General features: G+C 40.3%; 3 protein-coding genes across 4 annotated transcripts in view; 2 read left to right on the forward strand and 1 right to left on the reverse strand.

Annotated features, from left to right (window-relative positions):
- On the forward strand, window positions 1–5322 carry bnip1b (BCL2 interacting protein 1b). The gene is made up of 6 exons (XM_030746048.1): window positions 1–115; window positions 1273–1365; window positions 1479–1570; window positions 1953–2060; window positions 3253–3371; window positions 3475–5322. Exons 1-6 carry the CDS (start codon window positions 32–34, stop codon window positions 3669–3671), a joined length of 693 nt encoding a protein of 230 aa, XP_030601908.1. The 5' UTR covers window positions 1–31; the 3' UTR covers window positions 3672–5322.
- Window positions 5217–21813, reverse strand: bod1 (biorientation of chromosomes in cell division 1). Its single transcript, XM_030746274.1, has 8 exons — window positions 21453–21813; window positions 21130–21254; window positions 19499–19705; window positions 19223–19345; window positions 12719–12930; window positions 11950–12092; window positions 7770–7981; window positions 5217–6920 (listed from the first exon to the last, which is right to left on the reverse strand). The coding sequence occupies exons 1-8, from the start codon at window positions 21600–21602 to the stop codon at window positions 6593–6595; spliced, it is 1500 nt and encodes a 499-aa protein (XP_030602134.1). The 5' UTR covers window positions 21603–21813; the 3' UTR covers window positions 5217–6592.
- The window catches only part of htatsf1 (HIV-1 Tat specific factor 1), a 7597-nt gene continuing 3313 nt past the window's right edge, over window positions 21207–25490 (forward strand). Inside the window, exons 1-8 of one of the 2 annotated variants that reach the window (XM_030746047.1) lie at window positions 21207–21274; window positions 22477–22641; window positions 23755–23995; window positions 24164–24211; window positions 24327–24481; window positions 24868–25031; window positions 25173–25269; window positions 25341–25430. In XM_030746047.1, the coding sequence (XP_030601907.1) occupies window positions 22477–22641; window positions 23755–23995; window positions 24164–24211; window positions 24327–24481; window positions 24868–25031; window positions 25173–25269; window positions 25341–25430 (960 nt within the window). In that variant the 5' untranslated portion in view covers window positions 21207–21274. Of the gene's footprint in view, window positions 21275–21842; window positions 22063–22476; window positions 22642–23754; window positions 23996–24163; window positions 24212–24326; window positions 24482–24867; window positions 25032–25172; window positions 25270–25340; window positions 25431–25490 lie in introns of those variants that run through there. The other variant, XM_030746046.1, reaches the window with a different exon arrangement.

Here is a 25490-nt window from a genome sequence, read left to right on the forward strand (position 1 = left end):
TGGGCCTCCAGCTTGCCGTATAAAAACAACAATGGCGTCTTCGGCGGATGTGCACGTCCGAATTTGCGGACAAGAAATTATAAAATATGATCTGGAAATTAAAGCTCTCATTCAGGTAAGAACTGAAGAACCCGTGCCTTGTTTGCGCGTTAATCGGAAGCCGTTTCTGAACTGTCGGCATGAACTCTGGAGAGGTGGCCGAATATGCGCACAACAGGTCTTGAAATTAAACCTCAGCTAACGTTAGCTCTGCAGAAAGAAACACAAACTCTCTGATCTTTATTATTGAGTTTAATTACGCAACAGCTCATTCACCGGACAGTTGATAGACAGTTTTAATAATTGACTAATCGGTTAAACTCTTTTATTTATTTATTTTTTGTTTCTAATAATAACTAATTTAGCGTGAGAGAAAAAATTTAGTATCAGATGTTATTGGAACAATATTTTGAAACACTGTTTCTTTACTTTTACTGTGATATAATTCTATATATTTGCAGCCAAAGCGATCCTTTCTGGCCACTTAAAATATATTTATATAACTCTTGTGTTGTATTTGCTGCAATTCAATTCCTGGCCAGATCTCGCTTGAAAAATACATTTTTAATCTCAAATATACTTTTAACCTGGATAAATAAAGCATATATAGAAGTTACTTTGCCAAAAAGTGATTGCGGCTGCCCCCAGCGACTTCCTACCTGTTGATATGCCTGAAACACATCACCTAGGAGGCGCTGGGTCTTGTTGAGCAGCGCTTCTGAGTCCCTCACCCTGGGGAAGCCCATTTCTGCCGCTTGTATTCGCGATCTCATCTACCGACAGGTGAGGGCACATCTCCTGCTCCACCTTCCGCCCACTGGTGAACAAGACACTGAGTTGCTTTAAACTCCTCCCCTTGGGGAAGCAACTCATCCCCAAGGCAGAGTGGGCACCATAGAGGTGCTAATTCTCATCACAGCCGCCTCACACTCGGCTGTAAATGGCTCCGGTGTGACCTTTGAGGTCATTGCTTGATGAATCCAACAGAACCACATCATCAAAAAGCAGAGATGAGATCCTGAGGCCACTGAATTTGAGTCCCTCCTCTTCTTGGCTGCACTTAGAAATTATGTTCAGAATCAATGACAAAGGGCATTACATGTAAACCATGACTACTCAGCCCTGTCAGGCACTATCCCTGTGCTACAGGGATACATACAGTATTACTAAACACAATCTAATGATTAGTACATTATATTTAACTCAGTTTATGTGTGTGTGTGTTTTCTGTAGGATATAAGGGATTGTCCTGGACCTCAGTCTTCTCTCATGGAGCTCAACTCTCAGGTCAAAGAGAAATTCAACAAGCTGAGGCTCAGAATTCAGGTCAGTCCTCAGCTACACACCCGTACTGTGTTGTATCTGACTATTTATTTTTTGCTTAAAATTGGATGTGTGTAATGTGATGCCATGTTGTTGTTGTTGTTGTTTTTCCCCAGGATCTGGAGCAGATGGCCAAAGAGCAGGACAAAGAGTCAGACAGACTGGGCATCCAGGCTGAGTCAGAAAGTCAGTGGAAGCAGATGCTGAGGTGTCTATACAGTCTATACACACAGACACACCTAAAAATAAGCTTGTGTGGCACCAATTGCTTTATTTTCCCCATTGAATCATCTGCCTCTCAACTGTCTCAGTGTTATGATACAGAACTTGTCACTGTCGTTGGTTCCTGTTCTGCTATTCTGATAGTGTGAGCTGGTAGTTGGTGTCAGTGACACTGATTAATTGGAGTACCTCTAATTTGATATGTATGTAGTATGTCATGAATCTTGGAAGCAGCGTCATATTGCTGAAGCTCTTAAAAGGCTTTAGCAGCACATAAAACTAACGCAGACACAAGTGGGCAGATAAGATGAAGAAAACTAAAACAGAAATCTCTAAATTGGTTGATTTTTCTTGTCTGTTTACTTCAGTAATCAGACAGCATGGAGGAAAGCTAACCTGGCATGTAAACTGGCCATAGACAATATGGAGAAGGACGAGCTGCTGTGTGGTGGAGAACACCACAACACCAGACAGAGGTGAGTATGGTTTGTACTGAGGCTGTGCTAACAGAGCCCTATGCTAGTGAAGCGAGTTCAACATACCCAGGGTATCTTGCTGTTGTCTGGATTCACTTCACCTAACAGTGGCAGTCAGAATAAAGGGTCACATGAAGCTGGTTATCAGCTTGCTAAGTTAACCAAGGCTTTCCCCTGCACATTCACATGAATTAGATTAATTAACACTGTAGACGATAAAAATAATACACATATAGTAACATTATACATAATACACTGCCAGCAATTATGCTGTTGAGAGTGATTTTGTTTCTGTTAACACTACAGCAGTGACAGAAACTAGCTGCTGTAGATCTTTGCTTCATCAGGTTGCTTTTTCTCGGTCCAGCAGTCCAACAAGTGTAACAATATCGTTATTGTGAACGATGTGGTCCTGATTTAATGACAGCCCAAGTTCAGATGTGACTGAGTTAGACTGAAATGATAAATTTTAATGCGTTAATCTAATTGTGTTAATCTGGTCTCCATCACCATGTTAGAGCCACTGATAACCAGTTTGAACTTTTATAATTGGCATCACATTGTTTTTTGAATATCTGCAGCAAAAAGGGAGGGATTTAATGATACATGCACTGATTTTTCATTGTTAATACTTTCTGTGGTGTTTCTGTCAGTAACTTCTCTCCCCTGGTTCCTGTAATTATTAGTTAGCCACTCTTTTCTTCCTGTTTTTAAGCCTAGACTACACCATGTCAATGATATTTCTGTTTTACACATATCTGCGTTTATGCTTATGAAGTGTTATCAGATGAGTCACAGCGTGACACCTGTCAGAACAACGGCCAGTCTGATAATCACTTGTTAACATCTGTAAATCCATACAAACATTTTCCCCAACATTTCAACTGTTATAAACCAGCTTTTGTAACATAATGTCTGAGCTTTAAAATGGCACGATGAATGATTATTTAATAAGACTTTTTAAAAATGTACTTGCACAGATGATTTAAAAAATAAATTCATAAATAGAGTAGTAAGTTGTACTGTTGGTAGAAACAGGAAAACTGCTTCATGAGAAAAAGATTCTTTCTTGGCTTCAATAAATCACTTTAAAATAATCTGATAATAAATTAAACAGGTTACTGTTACCCTTCTGGGTTTAGGACCCATCAGTGATACATCGCCTCCTCTGCTCTGCGTGTTTTTGTCTCAGGAAGGCAACCAAGGAAAGTTTAGTGGAAACCAGCAGCAACATCACAGAGAGTCTGATGTCTATCAGCAGGATGATGGCTGAACAGGTGAAGCAGAGCGAGGACACCATTGGAACTATAGGTAAAAATCTAATTGTATGTTTCAATGTCTCATCAGCATTTCCTAATCCATCTTCTTGACCTCCTGAACCTTTTAATGCCTTTAATTCTTTCTTCTCGTTCAGCCACCTCCTCCAGGACGGTGCAGGAAACCAATGAGGAGTTTAAAAACATGACAGGAACCATTCACCTGGGGAGGAAGCTGATCCTGAAGTACAACCGGCGGGAACTGACAGACAAGTTGCTCATCTTCCTTGCACTAGCCCTCTTCTTCGCTACTGTCCTCTACATCCTCAAGAAACGTCTCTTCCCCTTCATTTAGCCAAACGGCTGGGTCTCTGTTCGCTTGCAAGGCGTCACCACAATGAATTTTAGGAGGTATGGAGTAGACTCTCAAACCACATGGACTCTTGGAAGCAGCACTGAAACTGGACCTGTCACTTTCTACACTTAATATGCAATATGAAGGGCTAGAAAATGGCTGTGAATCTCAGGATCAACTTCAGCTGATATGAAAGGAGCAAAGTGAGTAAAACAGGCATTCGGACTTTCATACAAAACATTAAAAGCCACAGCGTGCCTCAAACAGATGTGGTTATACAATGTGTTTTTGGACTTTGAAGTCAAACATCTCAATACTTGTTGCAAATGGTCACAGTTGAAGTCGGGATCTAAAGTCTGCTGTTTCAGCCTTTCCCTTGATGCTACACACTCCCTCCCTGGCATTACATCAAGGACTCTCTGGTTTTTGAGTGACTCTGCTGTCTTAATGTGACCTTTTCTACTATTTTGGATGATGGTTCTCACTTTCAGACAGCCTGAGCTCGAGGAAATTCACATATTTATATGAGAAGTGAAGTAAATGTAGAGTGCATAAAAGCTCAGACACATTTGCCAAATTTAGTGTGATTATCGTGTGTAAGGCACTTTGAAGCATACTGAAGGTATAATAATGCAGTAAGACTGGCACCTACTGACCATCATGATTGTCTTGCCTCAGTCCAACATGAAAGGCAGAAAAAGTAGAGCTGCCCAGAGGGAATATTTTTATTTTAATAAATCTGTGATTCTGTCCTCGTGTCAGTCACGTTGAAGGGTTGGCAGTCAGTGAGTAAAACAAACTCTTCGCAAGGGTCCACTGGAGATTTGTTTTAGCCATCTTATTGCTGCACATATGCTTCCTCGTAACTGGCGCGATTACACACAAATTCCATGCAAATGGGTGAGCTGCATGAGATAAAAATGTTCTTATTCAAATATTCACTTCCTGTGGATTTTCCTTAAACCCCCAACAAAATTATTGATCGTGTCTGAATTCAGCTGCAGCTTCTATGGTCCTGAAAATATGTTTCTGTAACGTGATTCCAACTCGTCCTCCTGTTGATTCATGGTTGGTGTCTGTGCTGTAGTACTGTCTGACTTAAGCTGTAGAATCAAAGCTCTGATGTGCTGTTTCCAAAAAAAAACCCCAAAACGAAAGAAAACTGCTTACCTTCCTAGAGTCCAGTATTCTACATATTGCACCTTTAATTCAGAACTATCCAGGGTCAAGGTTGCAATATGCAACAACCTTTGTTTACTTTTTTGTTATAATTTGTGAATGTGTTCAAGAGAGATCAGTGTGTGGTGTATGTACAGTATATTTGCATCAAATGCTGTTGTTACTGATGAGTTTACTTTGCGCCTTCCTTCCAGTCAGACTTCCAGACTACTGATCCGATGACGTCTGAAAACCCAAAGTATCACAGTCTGAACTGCAGCACTGTTGGTGAGCAGACCTGTTTAACAGGACAGAACTGATTCAATTAACAGATTTCTCTCTGTCCATCAGTGTCACTGCGGTTTAATCACATTCAAATACAAACTGTTCACAGCGGAGTTTTTATGATCCATTTAAATAAAAATGTACAAAATATTCTTGACACCAAGGGTCTGTATGAAATGTGAACAAATAGGACATTAAAAATATATATTTGTCACACAGATTAACCAGTGAGCGCTTCTTTTTGTGCGCATTGCACCCCGTCTGTTTACCACGTTGCACCTTGTGCTGCACCAACTATACGGTACACAATACGATAGTCCTCATAAATACAAAAGCGGATTTACAACTCCCAATTCCAAAAAGAATGGGATGCTGTGTAATGTCCCATTCTTGTCTCATAAGATTCTGGTTGTTCAACAGTCCTGGGTCTTCTTTGTTGTATTGCTTGTTTGACGCTCCAAATGTTTTCAGTTGGTGAAAGGTCTGGACTGTGGGCAGGCCAGTTCAGCACCCGGACTCTTCAACTACAAAGCCATGCTGCTATAATAGATTCAGTGTAAGTTTAACATTATCTTGCTGAAATATGCAAAGCGTTCCCTGAAAAAGACTATCTGAATGGAAGCACTAAAACCTGTATCCATGCAGTGGTTTCCATAATAGAATCACACCTGTTTTTACTGTATTGTTGCCTGAGGGCCCGAAGATCACGGGGATCCGTGTTTTCAACCTTGTCCGTTGTGCACCGACATTTCTCCAGATACTCAGAATCTTTTGAGAACATGTACTGTAGATGTCTTCACAATTTTATATTGAGGAACATTATTCTGAAATTGTTCTGCAATTTTTTTTTTTTTTTTTTTGCTGATTGGTGAACCTCTGCCCACCTTTACTTCTGGGAAACTCTGCCTCTTTTTATGCCCAGTCATGTTTCTGACCTGTTGCCAGTTAACTTCATCAGTTCCAAAATGTTGATCCAGCAGTTTCTTTTTAGTACCACTTACTTTTCCAGCTTTTTGTTGCCATCATCCCGGCTTTTTTGAGATGTGCTGTTGCCATCGAATTCGAAATGAGCTAATATTTTTTGTGAAATGGTAAAATGTCTGGTTGATCATATTTAATACAATATGGGTTTATGAGATTTGCATTTTACACAACATCCAAACTTTTTTGGAATTGGGTTTGTAAATGGGTAAAAGTCTGACTTTGAGCTGCACTTGATCTACAGATTCCTGTTGTGTTTACATGTGTGTGTGTGTGTGTCTGTGCCCACTGCTGAGCTGCAGTGATTTACTGTGATGCTGAAGTGAGGTAGATAATTGTTTTTCATCCTTAATGTAGCACAAATGCCCAACAGATTGAATAAGTTATGTTGCATTGCATTCATCAGCATTACTATATGGAATACTTTGAGCCACTACTACTAATATAATAGTATTTTTCCTACCCTGTTTGCACCTATCTATAACTTGCCTGTCTGTCTATGGAGCAGTGATGCTGGATTTCTCAGATACAACTGGACCAGATTCAGTTGTGTTGTCTGTCTGCCTGAGCCTGCTCCTGTCTTCTGGTTTTGCCCCTCTGGTTGGCTGCTGCAGGGGTCCCCCGGCAGTGATAGGCCAGGGGACACTGGTTGATGGAGAAGTGTTTTGATGGAGGGTATCAGACAAGCAGAAGGGGCAGTTGCCGGCGAAGTTGCTGCACAGCGGTCCCCAGTATTGCTCGCATTGCCCACGCAACCGGAGTCCAACCCACGTTCTGACCGCGTCTCCACACTTCAGCAGGAAGTTCATCAGCTCCACGTATGGCCTGGTAGGAAGCGAATGCATCAGGCTTAGAAAAATACATTTGGCTGTTTTGTCCAAATGTACATTTAGTAAAACAGTCACTCACTAAGTGACTGCAGCATTAAGGATACTGGCACCTGCTTTGAAGGCAGAATGCTCAATACCACAACCCTATGAGAGGACTGCAACTCCCAAAATCAAAAATAAAATGACAAAAATAAATGACTCAATAAATTGAATTACCATGCCATCAGTTACATACAATTATATTCATTTTGTAGGATGGATGGATGGATATTTTAGCATTAGTAATTTCATAAGATGCAGCAAAACATGCTCCTGTTTTATTCTTTTTTCCATTTTAGCTATTAATTAAATCATGTTAATTAATGATTAAATCATTAGTACATTTATTTCTGTTTGATTTACCCTTTTGTATTTCTCACCCTGTTCATTTCCACAAACTTGTTTATTTCTGTATTTTCTTGAAATTTTGTTTTGTTTTTATTATGTGTTTCTGCTTCATTCAGGAAACAAAGTGGCTGTCATTCAAAGTGTGTGATGAGGTCAGACTTTCTCCTGATGGTTTGTCGTATAGAGAAGTGGGGTGCTTTGCTAATCTAGCTAAATATGATAAATAGGACATACATACATTACTTACTTAATTTAATAAAAAAAAAAAAAAAAGACATTGAAAAATAAAATAGGGCACCCCTGTGTGTAATACAGGTGGTGCAGTAGATTAGAAATTCATTACTGGGAACACATGCAGCAGTTCACAACCCACCGATTCCACTGCCCCTTCCACCAGATTTTTAGTTCTTACTGGTGCTACTTACTGGTTAATTTTGTGTGTGTTTGTGTTTCTCACCCTGGGGGAAACATTAGGTGGAACTGGACCAGGTTGCCCATGGTGTCTATGTGATCCCGCAGTGCCAGGCAGAGCTGGTGTTTAGTGTAGCACTCCCTCTGCAGCATACACACCATCTCTTTTACGGCTGAGCACCGCCGGCTCACACAGCTGAAACGCTGCCGCAGCCCCACTGCCATGCAACGCAAGGCATCCTTCACAAATGATTTGCCCTGCGAGGAAAAGGAGGAGAGTCAGTGGATGTTTGTGGGCAGCCTGCACATTATTTCTTTCACGGAAACATTTATTTTATTGCAGTCGTGTTTTAAATTGAAAGTCCAATTCAAGTTCAGTCTCCTTTTTCAAGCTCCAGAGATTTACTTCTATTCTATTATTACTTTATTGATACATTATTATTTATATTTACATTTGATTTATCAGTTTGTCAGTCATCTATAAAGTACTTTGAGTTGGTCTAAGTTGTATGAACGGTGCTATGCAAAAAAGTGCTAGAAAAATGTGAAATCATAGTATCAAGTCTGGCTACGAATGTGTGTATCACTCCTGATTCCTCCTTTTCTATGTTTCTCAGTGTGCTATAAAATATCACAAAATGTTTTTTTGAGAAAACAGTTAGGTCCATATGTTTTTGGACAAAGACACATTTTTGCCTCTGTACACCACCACTTTGGATATTAAACCAAACAATCAAGATGTGATTGAAGTGCAGACTTTGAGCTTTAATTTAGGAGTTTTGCAGCATTTGTCTGAATCTGTGCAGACAGTATAACCCTACACACTTTGCAATTCATCCTGCTGCTTCGATCAGCAGTCACATCATCAATAAATACTAGTGACCTTGTTCCACTGACAGCCATACATGCCCGTGCTGTTTCAGGCCTTTTGGTGTTGCTGAGCTGGCAGGTGCATCCACTCTTTTTAAGAATGAACCAGATTGTTGAGTTGTCCATTCCTAAAGTTTCTGCTGTGTCTCTGAGAGGTTTATTTTGGTTTTTCAGACTAATGATGGCCTCCTTCACTTGCACTGACATCTCTTTGGACCTTGTATTGAGACCTCCATTGAACAGATACCAAATGCAGGTTCAACACTTGGAATCAACCCCAGATCTTTCATCTGATGACTTTGTCATTGAGTAATGAGGGTTCATCTCAAATTGCAGCCAACTAATGTTAAGCGGGAGTGGGTTGTAATTCTTAAACAGTTAATGTGATACTTTTGTTCAATCCCTTGAATTAAAGCTAAAAATCTGCACTTCAGTCACATCTTGATTGTTTGATTTGAAATGTGCTGTGGACGCGTAAGGATGCAAAAGTACAGAAAAATGTGCAATTGTCCAGAAACTTGTGGACCTAAGTGTAAATGATGTGTGAACAGGGTTCACCTGCTGAAAAACATCTGTTTACAATGGATTCACAGCTCAGACATGCTATTTATACACTGGAAAAACTAACTGATAAATTCCAATAGGCGACAAATTCGACCTGAGCCAGTACTCAGAGGAGGAATGATTAAAACAACTGGTAGCGCTTCATTCGCTGATGGTTGATGAATTACAATAAAATAAACAGTTCAAAAACCAATAAAAAACTCATACATTAACATAGCTGTAATTCCCTATCAATTTCCCACTGTTTCAATTATAGATTTGATTAAGTGCTAATACGATGGATTAGTGAAGCTTTAAATTAAGAGTTGAGAACTCCATGAGTTATAAAATTTCAAGTAGGTAGGAGATTTTTTTAACAATTCTTTGAGTGAATTTATCACTTTCCAAGATGTGTCTAATATTTTAATAAATGATATTTTATAAATGATATCCTGTATTGTTTGTTACTGTGTGAATGTCTTATATACAGAAAGGTGACCAATAAAAGAAGAACCTGAATGGGTTGAGAAATGAAACAAATCCAGATGCTTCCACACAGCTGGATTGAAAGGTACAAACAGCCAATGCCCGGCTGCACAAAGAAAAATCTATAATGTCTTATTTGTAGATAGTGAAAGAAATCCTGTCTGTGGACGCCATGTTTTTCACTCATTTGTTCAAACGACAGTAACATCAGGAAATAAGTCAGAGTATCAATGCCATTATGAATCCATTTCCTAAAGCCAGCATCAAGTAATCCTGGCTGGAAATCAGCATTGTTCGGAATAGGAACAGAAGGAGATGTAAGTTTTGAAATGTTTTGCTTCCTACCTCTGCATGGCGTGCTGATACTCCTCAATCCAGTTCGTGACACTTGGAAGTTCTGTGATAACTTTATCCGTCTCCTGTTTTGTGAATATCAACAATTCTTTTTCTCAAGTCTGAACTGATTTCTTTTGTTTTGGGTATGATGCTTTCTCAAATGGCAGCTTATACTCCTGCTGAAGTTTTGATACTGTTGGTAAATTGGAAGATAACCACAGTTTTAACTTGATTTTACAAGCTTTGAGCATTACAAAGTCAAAGCACATCTTTGCACAGCAGTGGTTTGTGCTACGGCTCAAGAGAAAGTTAACCTTTTCAGGGGGCTCATACTATTGACCCTGGTAATTTTTTTTTTCTTTTCTGAAATAATTTTGTTATTGTGTGCAAATCGAAATAATTTCTGCTTTCTGAAGAAAACCAGAATGTTTAGAAATGCTAGGATGAAAATCCCTTGCTCTGTTAAAAAAGCATTTGGGAAAATCTTGACAAAAACTTCATAGGGATGCTAATAATTTGTCTCTATCTGTATATTGTTGTTACTGAGGTTTATATCAATAAGGAAGCTGAAAAAGAAAATTGATGACTTATGGAGAAGAGGTGAGATTAAATGAGTGTGCACTTCTTCCCGCTCCTTGGCAAATATGTAAACTAAATCTGCAAATCTGAAGCAATACTTTATATATATATATATATATATATATATATATATATATATATATATATATATATATATATATATATATATATATATATATATTTTTTTTTTTTCCTAAATTATTTTCTGTGTACTTTTTACATACATAAACTAATAAAACAATTCCAAACTGCAGTTCCTCTAATAGCCACTGGAGGTTTGCTCTAAAAGCCAGTCTATCTTCATAGACTCCCGTGTTAAAAACTCCACTTTTATAGCAGAAAAAAAGCGAAACCAGAACATGTTTACAGTCTGTACAAAAAAATGTTTGGTCGCTATAGATAGTTTTCCTCTTCGTGACAGCTGGAGGGAGGGTGAAACTGAAGTGAACTTGGACAATTGCCAGTGTATTTGTCCAGCTGCCCAGCTGGAGTAAGGTCATTTGATGATAGTGCCGCTCATGCATTAGTGCAATATGTGAGGAAATACAGAAGAGTGACTCTTCCTTAGGTGTCTGAGTCACACATATTACAGGACTGCTGTGCATGTACAAAGATGAATGCACATTTCAGAGTTAAGAAGTAAAAAAAAAAAACAAACAGAAAAACATTCAGTGCTGACCTAAAGAGATTTGTTAGATTGTCATCAATACTCTCGAGTGCCCCTGTGAGTGTGTGGTGTACACTTAAAGAACGGTGCAAGCCTGAATGCCTGACCCCCCCTACATTGAGGGGATCCAGTGGCTCTGCTATGCTATGGGGGGTATTTTGCTGGCATGGATTGAGTCAGTTTATCCCCTTAGGGAAAATGATCACTGCAAATCTCTACAAAGTTCTTCTGGATGATCATCTTTGTCGTGTTAAGAAACATTTCTACCCGGATGGGAAGATGCATTGAAGATGTTCAGAAACACTTTATCCTTTAATCCATGTAGCATCAGTTACATTCACTCAGAGATCCTTAAAGAACATCATCTTCTGTTCCCGTTCATACTGGAGACACATTAGGCCTGCATCACTTTTTCATACATTTCTATTCTAGTAATGTGGACAGGATGTTCCTGTTCTCTCCTTTCAGTTTCCCTCTCACGCTCTTCTGTAGCTGTGCTGCCACGCATAGCAATACACTGCTCCTTATACAACAAACATTCCTCACAAATGAGTGCAATGATGGAAGGGATTAAATGAAATAAAAACACATATCCAGCTATGCCTTCTCCAACCCTGCCCCAAGCAGCTTCTGAATTTCACTTCAGCCTGTTAGTTAGTGCCCCACAGGACAAATTACTTAATAAACTAGTTTATTTTGAGTCTGAATGTGTGAAATGGACACAGACCTGTATGCTTATCCTTACCTGTGAATCGTAGCGCCCGGCGTTGTGCAGCAGAGTGAGACATATGTGGTGCAACCCTTGGATATCACAGGAGTTGTTGCTGAAACACTGAAACATGCCACAGCCAACGTCCCCTGAACTCAGCAGGCAACTCTGGATCTCTACTAATAGACAGGGTGAGACATCACTATTAACTTTCCAGCTGTGATACAAACTGAGGTAAGTGCATTTGGCAAATCTTATGCGCTACTGTGCTGTTAAAACACTACACATCCACTGTCCAACCGTAGAGATAGAAGACTTTTCAGAAACCTGTATTTGTAAGTGTATGAAACATTTATTACATTTATACAAACTTTTATTAGAAATAATCCTTTTTGAACAGTTTTCCCTTTACAGATGGCATATTGTTGGGGGTCTTAGATAATGGGGGTACAGAGGGAATGTGCTTGGCCAGAGTCAAGCCACCGGAGCATTAAATTACAGTCACCAACAGCGCGTGAAGGTAAAGAGGCGCGCACTGCTGCCCGGCACGACCCGGTATAAACGCACGAACAAACGCCCAGCTGAGCGGGTTCTCTTACAATGAGATTAAATGGAGAAAGCGCAAACTCAATGGCTCCCCAAGCTTATTTCAGGATCAACCAGCACTTTCGATCATATACATCATATACACTTTTCTTACAAGGAGAAAGCCCTGCACATTCTGTCAATTTTTATCCAACGCGTGAATGCGGTTATTACGCAACTTCTAAAACGGAGTAAACGCGCCCGGCAAGTGGAGGCTCACCTGTGCTCTGCAAAGAGAGGCGTCTTTTGATCTGGCTCACTTGTTTCTCCGGGACATCATGCGGATCGATGGTCAGCACATGACACACCAGCAGCAGGAAAAACACAGGAAAAACAGCGGACGCGTTCACCGGCATGTTTAAGGTTAATTCAGTGTCTGTGCTGCACTGTTTTCTGCTCTTGGTAGAAGTTCGTGCAGCAGGAGCGTAGAGCCTTTAATCAACTTTACACTGTGACGACGAAATCAAGACTGAGATATATAGATCTGCAGGAGAGCAGCGCGTTCACGAAGGCTGGAGCTTGAGGCTCCACCAATCACAGCGCAGCGCCGAGATCGCGCAGCATTTGTGGAGCTGAAGGTTTATCATTGATGAGAGACAAAGAAGACCCCTAGCAGAAGATCGGAGAGTTTTAACAAAAAAGTGGATAAAAGTAGTGATTTAGTTTGTATGTAACAAAACACAATGTAAGATGCACGGAGGTCAGAGATGGGGTCGGGCGAAAAATGGAAGGGTCACGCTGAGAGAACACAGAAAAGAAAGTGGGATTCACTTTATTTCCCATCAACTCTCCCCAGAAATGAAAATGTTCTTATAGAGGCCTCTTGTTCCACGAGATTCTCTTTGTGTGTGTGTGTGTGTGTGTGTGTGTGTGTGTGTGTGTGTGTGTGTGTGTGTGTGTGTGTGTGTGTGTGTGTGTGTGTGTGTGTGTGTGTGTGTGTGTGTGTGTGTGTCGGCTTGCAGCTGCGTTCTTGTGAGGAGCAGAGACGTGCAATGCTGAACGTGTCAGACGCGCCCGGGCCGCTGCAGAGAGCAGCACATGTGAAGAGGACCACGTTTTCCAAACTGTTAGTAAATCCTACAGTTTCTTCCACATCATTAGTCTAAAAGGTCTTCTATGTAAACACGCAGCATTCTTATACAAAATATCCAGGGACACTTCAACACTCTAAATAATTTACTTAGTCCTTTACAGATTTCTCAAAAGCTGTGGAGGTTTGCCAGGTTGTGTGACTGCTGCTGGGACTGCACAGTAGTCATGTTGGGACAGTGTCCACGTTTTGATTTGCTGATCTATGGCTGTATCTCTGCTGAAAGCCAAAGAAAATGAGCAAACAGAAGTGGAAGAAGCAGTTAACAGTTTTAGAGGTTACTGCAAAACAAAGTGGGAATACAGAAGTGCACAAAAACTATTGCATACAACCCTAAAAACAAGCTTAGCTTCCAGTTATATTTACAAGAAGTTGTGAAAACTGCTTTTCAGGAAAAAAAAAAAAACAGTATTTTTATCCTTCACACTGTTCAACCTATACTTGCATAGTTTGTGTGTCTGTTTAGGTTAAATATATCAAAATTTCAAACCATCTTCCAGTAATGTGTCCCACATTATCCCACATTTAGTTTGCAGGAATCTGGTCACCCTAATGCCAGGTTATTAAAAAAAAATTTGTAGTCTTCTAGTGGTGACAAATTTATTATCCTGTGAATAAAATGATTTAAATATATAATTATGGGGCATCATAAGAGACTTAAAAATACACACTTTACAAGCATCTGTAGTTAGCAAGTCACCAGCAAAGGTGGTAATGTTTCTAAATGGGGTGCACCAACCAACAAGGAGACTTCTGGAGCTGAAGGCAATGCTAAATCGTTAATTTGGGGCTACTTACATATTTCAATTATAAACCATATTTGGGTCACTCCTGCCCAACAAGCCTAATTAGTGTTTAACTGCAGAGTTTGGCCACATAAATAAGTTTGCTCAGGTTGACAGACTTTTGTTGCCTCCTGTGAGCAACTGACAATTCTAAACTTAGTCAAGACTCTCCTCATCAACTCATGTTTGATCAACTAGCGAGAGACCCTAGAGAATTAAATCCACCAGTGGTATCTGGTATCAATTAGATATTTTTGCCAATGCTCATATTTGTAAAATCACTCAATATAACCACACCCTATACCACTTTATGCTATGTTATTTGAGCAGGAAGGTGGAGGAGAGAAAAAAAAAAACTGTAACAGAAAACCTTAAAAGCTGAACCCTTCCAGAGCTTTTGAGTGCAACCAGACAAGACAGAACAGCACCCACCTGTCATTCAGTGCAGTCATGCCCTTAATTAACTTTAAGCTGCAATAGAGTTTAAACAGTTGTGAGTTAAAGTCCACAGATGAATAGCCTGCCATTCACAGCCGTCACGGCCTTAATTGCATTTAAGCCTCGATACAATTTAAAGGAGTGAATTATAGCGACACATGAATCTCTGGAGTTAACGTACGTGAAATAATCAGCGTTACTGCAGTGGCATCTTTCTATAGGCATGTATCTGAATGTGTACATTTTTCTTCTTTTACATTTACTTTTCTTCTCGCATCATTCTGGTACAAGTTCATCTCAGTTTCATTTGTCCAAATAACTTTTTTCCCCCAGAACTGTGCAGGCTCTTTCAGATGTTTTATGGCAAATTCTAATTTGGCCTGTTCTTCAGTGTGGTTTGCACCTTGTTGTAAACCCTCTGCATTTCCATTCATGAAGGCGTCTCTTGATTGTAGACTTTGACAATGATATGCATACCTCCTTAAGAGTGTTCTTGACTTGGTTAGATGTTGTGAAGTTGCTTTTATTAACCTTGGAAATAATTCTGTCACTTTAGTTGCCTTCTGTGGTCTTTCAGGCCTTTTGACAGACAGGGACTAGAAAGAGAGAGCAGATTTCTCCCATATTGGCTTCTCTTCATTGGCTCCCTGTTAAATCCAGAATAGAATTAAAAATCCTTCTCCTCACACACAAGGTCTTGAATAACCAGGCCCCATCTTATCTTAAAGACCTCATAGTCCCATATCACGCTCTCAGACTGCTGGCTTACTTGTGGTTTCTAGGATACTTGAGAGTAGAATGGGAGGCAGAGCCTTCAGCTTTCAGGCGCCTCTTCTGTGGAACCAGCTCCCAGTTTGGATTCAGGAGACAGACACCCTCTCTATTTTTGAGATTAAGCTTAAAACACCTTTATGATCAAGCTTATAGTTAGGTCTGGATCAGGTGACCCTGAACCATCCCTTAGTTATGCTGCTATAGACCTAGGCTGCTGGGGGGTTCCCATGATGCACTGAGTATTTCTTTTTCATTCACCTCTTTTTACTCTGTTTATACCCCACTCTGCATTTAATCATGAATTATTATTAATCTCTGTCTCTCTTCCACAGGATGTCTTTTGTTCTGTCTCTCTCCCCTCAGCCCCAACCTGTTGTGGCAGATGACTGCCCCTCCCTGAGCCTGGTTTTGCTGGAGGTTTCTTCCTGTTAAAAGGGAGTTTTTCCTTTCCACTGTCACCAAATGCTTGCTCATAGGGGGTCGTTTTGACTGTTGGGTTTTCTCCGTAATTATTGTAGGGTCTTTACCTACAATACAAAGTGCCTTGAGGCGACTGTTATGATTTGGCGCTATACAAATAAAATTGAATTGAATTGAATTGAATTTTGGTGTCGCTGCAGTTCATTCCTTCTTTTTAAAAATGTACCAGATTGTTGATTTGGCTACTCCTAAAGTTTTTAATGACTCTCTGATAGGCTTATTTAGTTCTTTCATTCTAATGATGACTTCTGACACTTGTACTGACAACTCTTTGTGTCTCAAATTGGAGTGAAAAACTATAAAAGACAACTTCAACACTGAATAAACTCAAGATCTTTTATCCGCTGAATCTGTCATGGATTAACAAGGGAACAGGCTTCACCTATAAAACTGCTTGTCAGTTAACTGCCTCTGAAAATGGGACAAAAATGTCTGTACTTCCTAAACAATTAATGAAATACTTTTTTTTTTTAACTGCTTAAAATAAAGCTGAAAGTCTGCACTTCAATTACACATTGACTGATTTAAAATCCACTGTAGTGGTGTACAGAGGCAAAACTACAAAAATGGTGCCTTTGTCAAGCTAATTATGGGCCTAACTGTATGTGCACACGCATACATACACAATGTGTATCCATGCTATGAGGCATGTCAAAAAATTAATGTAATGTGTAATTATTTCAGATGGCACAACTTTAATAAAGATCATTCACAGATGTATTTTTTTCCATCATCATGCTGCACCATATTTGTTGTGGTTAAATGTTCTGACTCGTGTCCTGGAGCTTCATCAGCCTCCACACGAGCTAAACAAATACCTCATGTCTCTTACTCTGACTCTACTACTCAACTGTTGCCTTCTTGGCTTCGTCTTCACTTCATCCAAGTGGCCTTCAGTGAGCGTGGCTGACTGTGTAACTGTGTGTGTGTGTTGTAGTGGGAGGTCAAGGTAAAAGGAGAGTACATGTTTGTGTGTTCTCATGCAGGGGCCCAGACTAGGACGATGTCCTCCAACATGGGCTAATATTTGGAAGTTGGAAGACTTAATCAGCTCAACTTTTAGAGCTGATTCAGCCTCACCCTGTTTCAACACAACATCACACAACCTGTGGTGACTACCTGCACAATGACCCTTCACCCCAACAGCAAACACACACAGTCATATGCTCAAAAGAACACTAATGCATACACATCGCTGCACACAGTGCATGTACAGGGCCTTCTTGAATGTCCTCTCTCATGACAAACATTCCACATTTCTGCCTCCTTGCCCACACAAATCAGATTCACTAGCAGATCTAAGGAGGAAGCTTTACCACATTCCTTTACTTTTGTATATTGTCTGGTCTGTATAAGAGGATACAAAACTTAAACAGTTTCAGGGATGATATAGTTTTAAATGTTACACATCACAACCTCTGCGCTTTTCTGCCAAAAACAAGGAGTTAAATCAATAAAATTACACAAGCTGCTCACACACACACACACACACACACACACACACACACACACACACACACACACACACACACACTAAGCCAACTGACTGGGGTTAAATCCAGAGTTTATTGAGGACTTCAGTGTGACAGGGCTTCTCTACAAACTGGTCCTTTATGAAAATTGTAAATACAGGAATTCCAGAGAGGGACACCACTTGTGTTTAAGACCACAAGATAACAGCTGTGGATGCAGAAACTGTATGAATGTTTTGGTGGGTTGTTCTAATGCTGCTGTTTTTTTTTTTTTTTTTTTTTTTTTACACTGCTGGAATTGAAGTGCATTTATCGCCAATGATTTTTAGTTAACACAATAAATTTCTGAGATCCATGTCTCCTTTATTAGACTGGGAGAAGGTAAGACCTGAACACACTGAGTAACATTTTAAATGTTTAAATGCATCAAAAGCACCAGAGCTCTAATCTATGGTTGTCATGTTAGAAATTAACAGCAGCACTGAATGGGTTGTCACATAGAGAAAATCATTCACACCTAGAATCACCAATTAACCTAACCCCATGCATGTCCTGTGGGAGGAAGCCAGAGTACCTGAAAAGAACCTTGCAGACATGGGGAAAACATGCAAACTCCACAGAGAAGGGCCCCGGACTGGATATGAACCTAGGACCTTCTTGCTGTGGGGCAACACTGCTAACCACTGTGCCACATCCCCCCAAAAATATATAACTTGAGGTAACAGCCCCCCCAATCCATTTTGCATTTTAAAACATAATGCCATGTGAAACAGCTTGTTTTATGTGAGCACATACAGACCCTGAAGCAGAAAGCCAGAGTTAACAAAGAAAGCTGATACCCAGCATCGTGGGTATCAGCTGTAAGTGGCTGTAACAAACATGAGTTTGGACTAAAACACAGACAAAGGGAGTGGGATTTCATTCTCTGCTAAGGTTGCCTTTACACTAGATGTCTTTACACAGGAAAAGGCTGCAGAATGCTATTTTCTCTACTACATAGAAAAAAAATGCACAGAGTAAGAGCGGGCATCACAGTAAATCATTTGGAGTGATATCATTAAGATGGTTTTACATCATAAAACACTTTTAAAATGCCTAATTGTTTCCTCTTTCAGATAGTGGTGAGTGCACTGCCAAATTCTTTACAGACATAAACTGATATTAAAATATTGGTTATTAGCTAATGAAATCCGAGCAACTACAAGCAGGTAAAAAAAAAAAAAAAAAAAAAGACAAAGAGGGACAAGATGGCAACTGTCTTTAATTTAAGCACATGGGATGCACAAACTTTATTCTAAATACATTCACCAAATGAAAACCTGACATGGTGAACTGAAAAATTACAGCCTGTAAGACCGCACAAAGTTTATTCATTGCATTGCTTTTCGATAATTGAGTTTTCCTCCCAATCAAAATAAAAATCTGTGTATACACAGTATGCAAGTCTAAAATATTAACAGGAAACATAATTACTGGAAAATGTCTACATTATCAGCTTAAACTGAGCGACTGAATGATCAGATCTGTATTACAAAATATATATATATAAAAAAAAAAAAAAAAAAAAAAAAAAAAGCTTTAACACACATAAAAAAAGCCAGTACCGAAAAAAATTAACAATCCACACATGCACTGTTTTTATCCAGACTCGAGCCATGACAGTGCACCGCTCAGCATTGTACCACCTTCCTGCAGCAGCCTCGTGCACCCTAAAGGGCAGCGACACACTCCTGACTAATCCAGCAAACTGGCGGCAGGAAATGGCCTCCTCCTCCTCCTCTTCATCGTCTGCTCGTCTGATGCTGCACCTTTCAAAAGGTTAACGCAGCCATACAAAATGTGTAGACTCCTAAAGACCGACCAGCCTGCGTGCCTGTGGCGAGAGAGAGAGTACTCATTTCTTAGCAGTATTTCTGAAGTGCTGTCGACCTTAGGCTGTGCTTTGGGTTTTAAACACACCTCAGGGGGTTTTAGGGCCAGAGGCAGATGGAGCCTCTTGTGGTTCTGTCTGTTCAGATGGAGTAGAGTTCAAAGTGCTTTCCTCCTTCCTGTCCCCCGACAGAAAATCATGGATGGCTGTTTCTATGTGTGGCCGGAAAGTGTGGTTCATCTTGGGGTCCACAACCTGAGTTATGATCCTGTCCACACCAGACTCCAGCATGCCTGATCTTAAAATAAATAAATAAATGAATGAATGAATGAATGATGTACAGTTCTGTTTAAAAGTCTTGAGCCACCCCTCATTTCTTTATATTTTGCTAGGAAAATTGGAAATAGGTGCAGCGATTTATTCAAACATGAAAAGGTACATGGAAATACAGCATATAAGGCAAGGAGGGAATTTGTACAATTCTAACGAGCTTGAAAGTCAATATTTGGTGTATCCACCTTTATCCTTCAGCACAGCCTGAACTCTCTGAGGAAGCTTTATTGTAATTTCTTTAAGTAGTCTTCAGGATTAGTTCTCTAGGCTTCCTGGAGGACATTCAAAGCTCTTCTTTGCTTGCTAGTGCTAATAGCCCCACCCACTTGCTAATTGGGGTGATCAGTTCCAATAGTGAACCAGTGAAATTCTGGCATAGTGCCGGGCGATCAATCACTGGCTAGAACCCTGCATGCTAACAATTATTTGAACCAATCATGCTTAAGAACGGCTTCCTGGCAGCCACCCTTCCACTGAGACCAGCTGGATCTCTCAGGTCCTGTGTCAGGTCTTCGCTGGATTTTTTCCTGTTTCTTATGGACATGACTTTCAGATACTGTTCATCTGCTGCAGATAGGTTTTTAGGCCTACTATTTCTTTTGTCCTCCACTTGTCCAGTTTCCTCACATTCCTTAAGCCTTAAGGAAACACTACACACCATGCTGATATGTCACATTTTCAGCTAATGTTTTTTTGCGAATTAGCTTGTTGGTGCAAAATATTTTATGCCTGACAAACTGTGTTATCTTTGGCATTTTAACTAAAGAAATACGAACAAATGATGTGTTTTTGTGAACAAGCTGCTAGTAATAAAAGTGCCTAAAGATACAATAAAAAAAAATAGGTTCTTTATTAAATTTTCTGTGGAACCAGACAGAACACTGCTTTATTCCTTGAGGTAGGTGCTTCTTTTTTTAATGCTTGAATGATTTAGAGATCAGTGTTAAGTGACTTAAACAACAAAAACATTCCTCTGAAAATGGTCAGGTACAAGGACTGGATTGAAAAGTCTGACTGCTTGGTGGCAACATATAAGACTTTTACATAGCTATGTGTATGTAGTAGGTGTAGTATTGGTTTGCATCATGACTTGGGTATTAGAAAACCTATTTATACTGTACAGGATCAAAGTACATACAAGGTTGCATGAATAAACTATTTCTACTTCTCATTTCAGCTGTAAATTATCACACAAAAAATGACTGTGGAGACATACTCCAACTCCCAAACATTTCCACAGCATGGGAAAGTACTATTATATTCAATTATTACAACCCAGTGAGAGTTAGATGGGTGCAGCAAACATAAGAGGATCTACATTTTATATGCTTAATTCTCAGTGTGAACAAGACCTGAAAGAATGCGAACGATCTCAAAGGAAACACTCACTGAACAACACTTTGCCTCAGTCCGTTCCTCATCTGGTTCTTGTTGATGGACGGGTTCCACTCCTGCGTGCTCAGGTGCGACGTGACGAAGTTGTCCACTTTCTGTCGCAGGTTCTGATAGGCAGGCTGGCAGCAACGACAGCGCGGTAAAGATGCAGCAATAGCACACACTTACGCAGTATACTGCGCATGGAAAGTATACTGTAGCAGCCAAAATAACACTCTGCTAGAGTGAGGCCACTTAAAGTGGCACTGAAACGGTTAACTGGGTTTCTGTCAGGTTCACTACAGATAAACACAAACAAAGCAGCGTTAGTTGACTACCTTTGTATCGACGTCGGCTAAACAGTCCCGGCGGAACTCGTCAAAAAGCCCCCGGTTCTTCAGATGCTCCACAATCATCGCGATGAGCTGTGGATCTCCCGGTGGGAGGTTGGCCGGATTGACGTTAACATTACCGCTACCCTCGGCCATGCCAAACCCAAGAGATTTGATTACTTACCTGTTAGCTGCATTGAACTAGCCAAACAGCTAACTATCGGCACTAGTTAGTCTACAAGACGTGTGTTCGATTCAATCCGCTTTAAGAAACTACGTGCGGAGTAATCGTTTGTTTTGCTGAGCAGCAACCGCTCTAATTTAAAAAAGGTAGAAACAAAAGTAAGAATCGAACGCCCCCTTTCCATTTTCTTCCACGCATGCGCGCTAGGGACGTGACCTCGGATGTGCTTCTGTTAAGTGCCGTTGTCACGAACTGGGGGTAAATCAAAACGTTAGCGGGCAGCGCCGAAAGCTTTCATTTACAAATAAAAACAATTTAAAACTCACTCAAAGCACAAAGTTGGCTCTGTGGCGGGGGGCTGACTAAGATAATCTGCATTGTTAACTTTCGCACCAGCCAGAGCTCACTGTGCCTGGACTATCGCTGTGAAAGGTAACGTTAGCCATGCTGGCTAACATCAACACACTTAATGAGTTTTAATCACAGACATTCAAATGTTGCAGAGACGAATGAGTAAATTAACCTGATTTGAACTGATCAACAACCCCTCTGTGAAGACGAGCAGTAGGTTTTAGCGCACACTGAATCTGCTGTCGGTTGTTATCCTTCATATTATGAATGACTAAAGTAGCAGGCTGACATTTTCACCTGTTAGAGGACGATAACGTTGGTGGTATTGTTTGGTTAATTGCAGATGGATGGGTGGATTATAGCCAAATCATAAATCTCTGCAAGACTTCAAGGCAGGATTTTAAAATTAGGCTGCTTCGGTGTGCAAAGGTTGTCACATAATATCCCTGTATATGCTTGAACTGGATAATCCAGTTTGTCACTTTCTTGTTGCAGATGAGTGGTGAATCTGATCCCAACAAAGAGTTTGTGGAGCAGCTGCGAATGCAGGAGCTCTATGGTCAGAGAAATGAAGATGGCTCAGACCCCTACACCTACACTGATCCAGAGGATGGAACTGTGTATGACTGGGATCGTGAAAAGAAGGCCTGGTTTCCCAAAGTATGAGCTTTCTTTGACTGTCTGCTTTTCTTTCCTGTTTTATATTCCTATTTTAAGGTCTCAGCCTCTGCGTTTAACATTTTTTTTCTGACTTTTTTTTTGTTGTTTTGTGTTAGTCTGCATTGAAGTGGCTGTACTTTGTACTGTAAGTGCCGTCACTTCTAAGGTCAAGTCTAAGGACTCAAAAACCCTGGTCAATAGCAGGTCTTAAGATTAGGTCAATACAGCCTTAGGTGAACAACACTGCATGACATATTGCACCGTGTCATTATTTATTTAATAAAAAGTACCTTGTAGAATCACCTTCAGCAGCAGTAATTTTAAATAATCATTTTCTGTATAACTTTATCAGGCTCTAACATCTTTGTGGAGTAATTTTGGCCCAGTCTTCTACACAGCATTGCTCTAGTTCACTGAGGTTTGCACGCATTCATTTATGCACAACTCTCTTAATGTCCCACCACAGAATTTCAGTCAAGTTGAGGTCTGGGCTTTGACTGGGCCACTGCAGCACTTTGATTCTTTTTCAGCCATTCTGTTGTAGATTAGCTGCTGTGCTTAGGATCATTGTCCTGTGTCATGAACCCATTCTGGCCAAGCTTCAGTTGTTGGAGAGATGTTAGTACAGTACAGAGGATTACTTTGACCTGTGGAGCTAGGGCCTTTGGTTGTACTGTTAACATTAACAATCAGATGCCACACTTCGTTGCAAAGTGCATCATGTGTGAACTACAGTGAAATATTTATATGTTTGGATTACAGACACCTTTGATATGTAAAGACGCCACTTCAGTTAATGTTCCAACTATTGCACATATATCTATATATTTTTCTTTTAAATAGCATTCAAAATTCTGACTAGTAAAATTAAAGTGAAAAAACATCAAAGGTCAATCACAAACTGTCATTTGAGATGGGTTTTAATTTTATGTGTGATCATCTTGTGTGGATCCAGTACAATCTTGATTAAAAAAACAATCTATATCTATAATTAATAGAAGATCTACTCAGGCTTATTTACCTGTTAAAAATGACAGCTTTTATTAGTTGTTTCAAAATTGGTCAGAGTTTGTTTCTGTGTTAATGTTAAGTAGGTTTGATTTGTTTCTCTAGATAACAGAGGACTTCATCGCAGCCTACCAGTCCAACTATGGGTTTCCTCAGGAAGCAGCTCCAGATGCAAACAAGGCCGCCTTGAGCAGCACCAAGCCAGCAGCTCCTGGACCAGACAGCAAGCCACCAGAAAAACCATCAGAAAAGGAGAAACCAGTAGATCCCACCCCAGACTCAGTCTCAGACCAGCAGTCAGCCAAAGAAGCCAAGCAGAAAGGGGAGAAGAGGAAAGCTGAACCAGGTAAACTGGCATCCACAGGCAAACTCCCACACAAATATGAATCTAATAATAAATTCTACTGCTGTCATTATGTTGATTTACTGACTAGTTTTAAGCATTCATGTACACTTTTTAAGCTTAAGTGGAAATATTACCTTTGATCATTTTCCCCTCTTTTTCTTCATGTAGGATGGTTTGATATTGATGAAAGTAAAAACACAAACATCTATGTGTCAGGTTAGTATCACCTTCATTTTCTTTTTCTGAATGCCAACGAGACGGCAGTCCAGAAAGTACATGACTCTGTTTATTCTCTCGCTCTTATCGTTCTCTCTCGGGCTCTTCTTTTCAGGCCTGCCTCCTGACATCACCTCCGAGGAGTTTGTCGAGTTGATGTCCAAGTGTGGGATTGTAATGCGGGACCCCATCACTGAGGAGTACAAGGTCAAACTCTACAAAGACAAAGAAGGAAATCTGAAGGGAGATGGTCTTTGCTGCTATCTCAAGGTTAGCCGGTCCTGCTTCTCTCATTTTCAGCATCTGTAAGTCACCGTCTGCCCAGTCCCACCAACAAGTGTGTGTGACCAGTCAATGCCACAGACACACTTTTCAAACACAAGTGTTGCGACTCTCCACTAGATAAGTGTGCAAACTTTAACACGGCACACAAGAACTGATGCCAAGTACTGAAATGTTGTCACCTAATAATAGTGATGACAGAAGACGTGGAGCAACATAAGAAATTATTTGTTGCCCTCTTGTTGAGCAGGTAGACAAGTTTGACTTTTGTATTTACTCAGTATTGGTGCAGTTGGTGTCCTGCTTTCAATTTTTTAGTGCTGCTTTACTCTTTAGTGAAATGACAGTGTATGTTTGTTTGTGGTTCTCTGCAGAAGGAGTCAGTGGAACTGGCTATACGCCTGATTGATGAGTCAGAGGTCCGAGGATATAAACTCCATGTGGAAGCAGCACGGTTTGAGCTAAAGGGGCAGTATGATGCCAGCAAGAAGAAGAAGAAAAACAAAGATTATAAGAAGAAGCTACAGCAGCAGCAGAAGTAAATTCTATTTCTTGTTCTTTTTCTGTTTCTCTTATTATTTACAGGAATAAACTCCTTGGTGGAAACACCTCTGGAATAGGAGGGGACAAATCATCATAGTTTTATCTTCTGCCTGAGTGCCTTTGTTTTGTTTTGTAGACAGCTCGACTGGAGGCCAGAGAAGAAAGGAGAAGTGAGGAAGAGGCATGAAAAAGTTGTCATCATCAGGAATATGTTCCATCCCAGTGACTTTGAGGTGCAGAGAGGAACACACACACACACACACACACACACTGTATTGTGTGTTAATCTCTATGGTCTCTGTAGGAAGACCCACTTGTGCTGAATGAGTATCGTGAGGATCTGCGGACTGAGTGTGAGAAGTTTGGCGAGGTCAAAAAGGTCATCCTCTTTGATGTGAGTTTGATTACTGCAGTGTCAAGGCCCTGGTTGAAATTCAGTTTTTGGCATTAAAAA

Source organism: Archocentrus centrarchus, chromosome 14 (genome assembly GCF_007364275.1).
Source record: "Archocentrus centrarchus isolate MPI-CPG fArcCen1 chromosome 14, fArcCen1, whole genome shotgun sequence".
Classification (NCBI taxonomy): domain Eukaryota; kingdom Metazoa; phylum Chordata; class Actinopteri; order Cichliformes; family Cichlidae; genus Archocentrus; species Archocentrus centrarchus.

What these genes read in the sequence shown, in the direction of transcription:
- bnip1b (XM_030746048.1), top strand. Translation starts at nt 32, where the DNA reads ATGGCGTCTTCGGCGGATGTGCACGTCCGAATTTGCGGACAAGAAATT. An exon ending in AGCTGAGGCTCAGAATTCAG is followed by an intron (nt 1,366 to 1,478) that starts GTCAGTCCTCAG and finishes GTTTTTCCCCAG; the next exon opens with GATCTGGAGCAGATGGCCAA. An exon ending in CAGTGGAAGCAGATGCTGAG is followed by an intron (nt 1,571 to 1,952) that starts GTGTCTATACAG and finishes TGTTTACTTCAG; the next exon opens with TAATCAGACAGCATGGAGGA.
- bod1 (XM_030746274.1), bottom strand. Translation starts at nt 21,602, where the DNA reads ATGGCCGAGGGTAGCGGTAATGTTAACGTCAATCCGGCCAACCTCCCA. An exon ending in CCTCTCTTTGCAGAGCACAG is followed by an intron (nt 12,093 to 12,718) that starts GTGAGCCTCCAC and finishes CCTGTCTATTAG; the next exon opens with TAGAGATCCAGAGTTGCCTG. An exon ending in CCGGGCGCTACGATTCACAG is followed by an intron (nt 7,982 to 11,949) that starts GTAAGGATAAGC and finishes TTTTCCTCGCAG; the next exon opens with GGCAAATCATTTGTGAAGGA.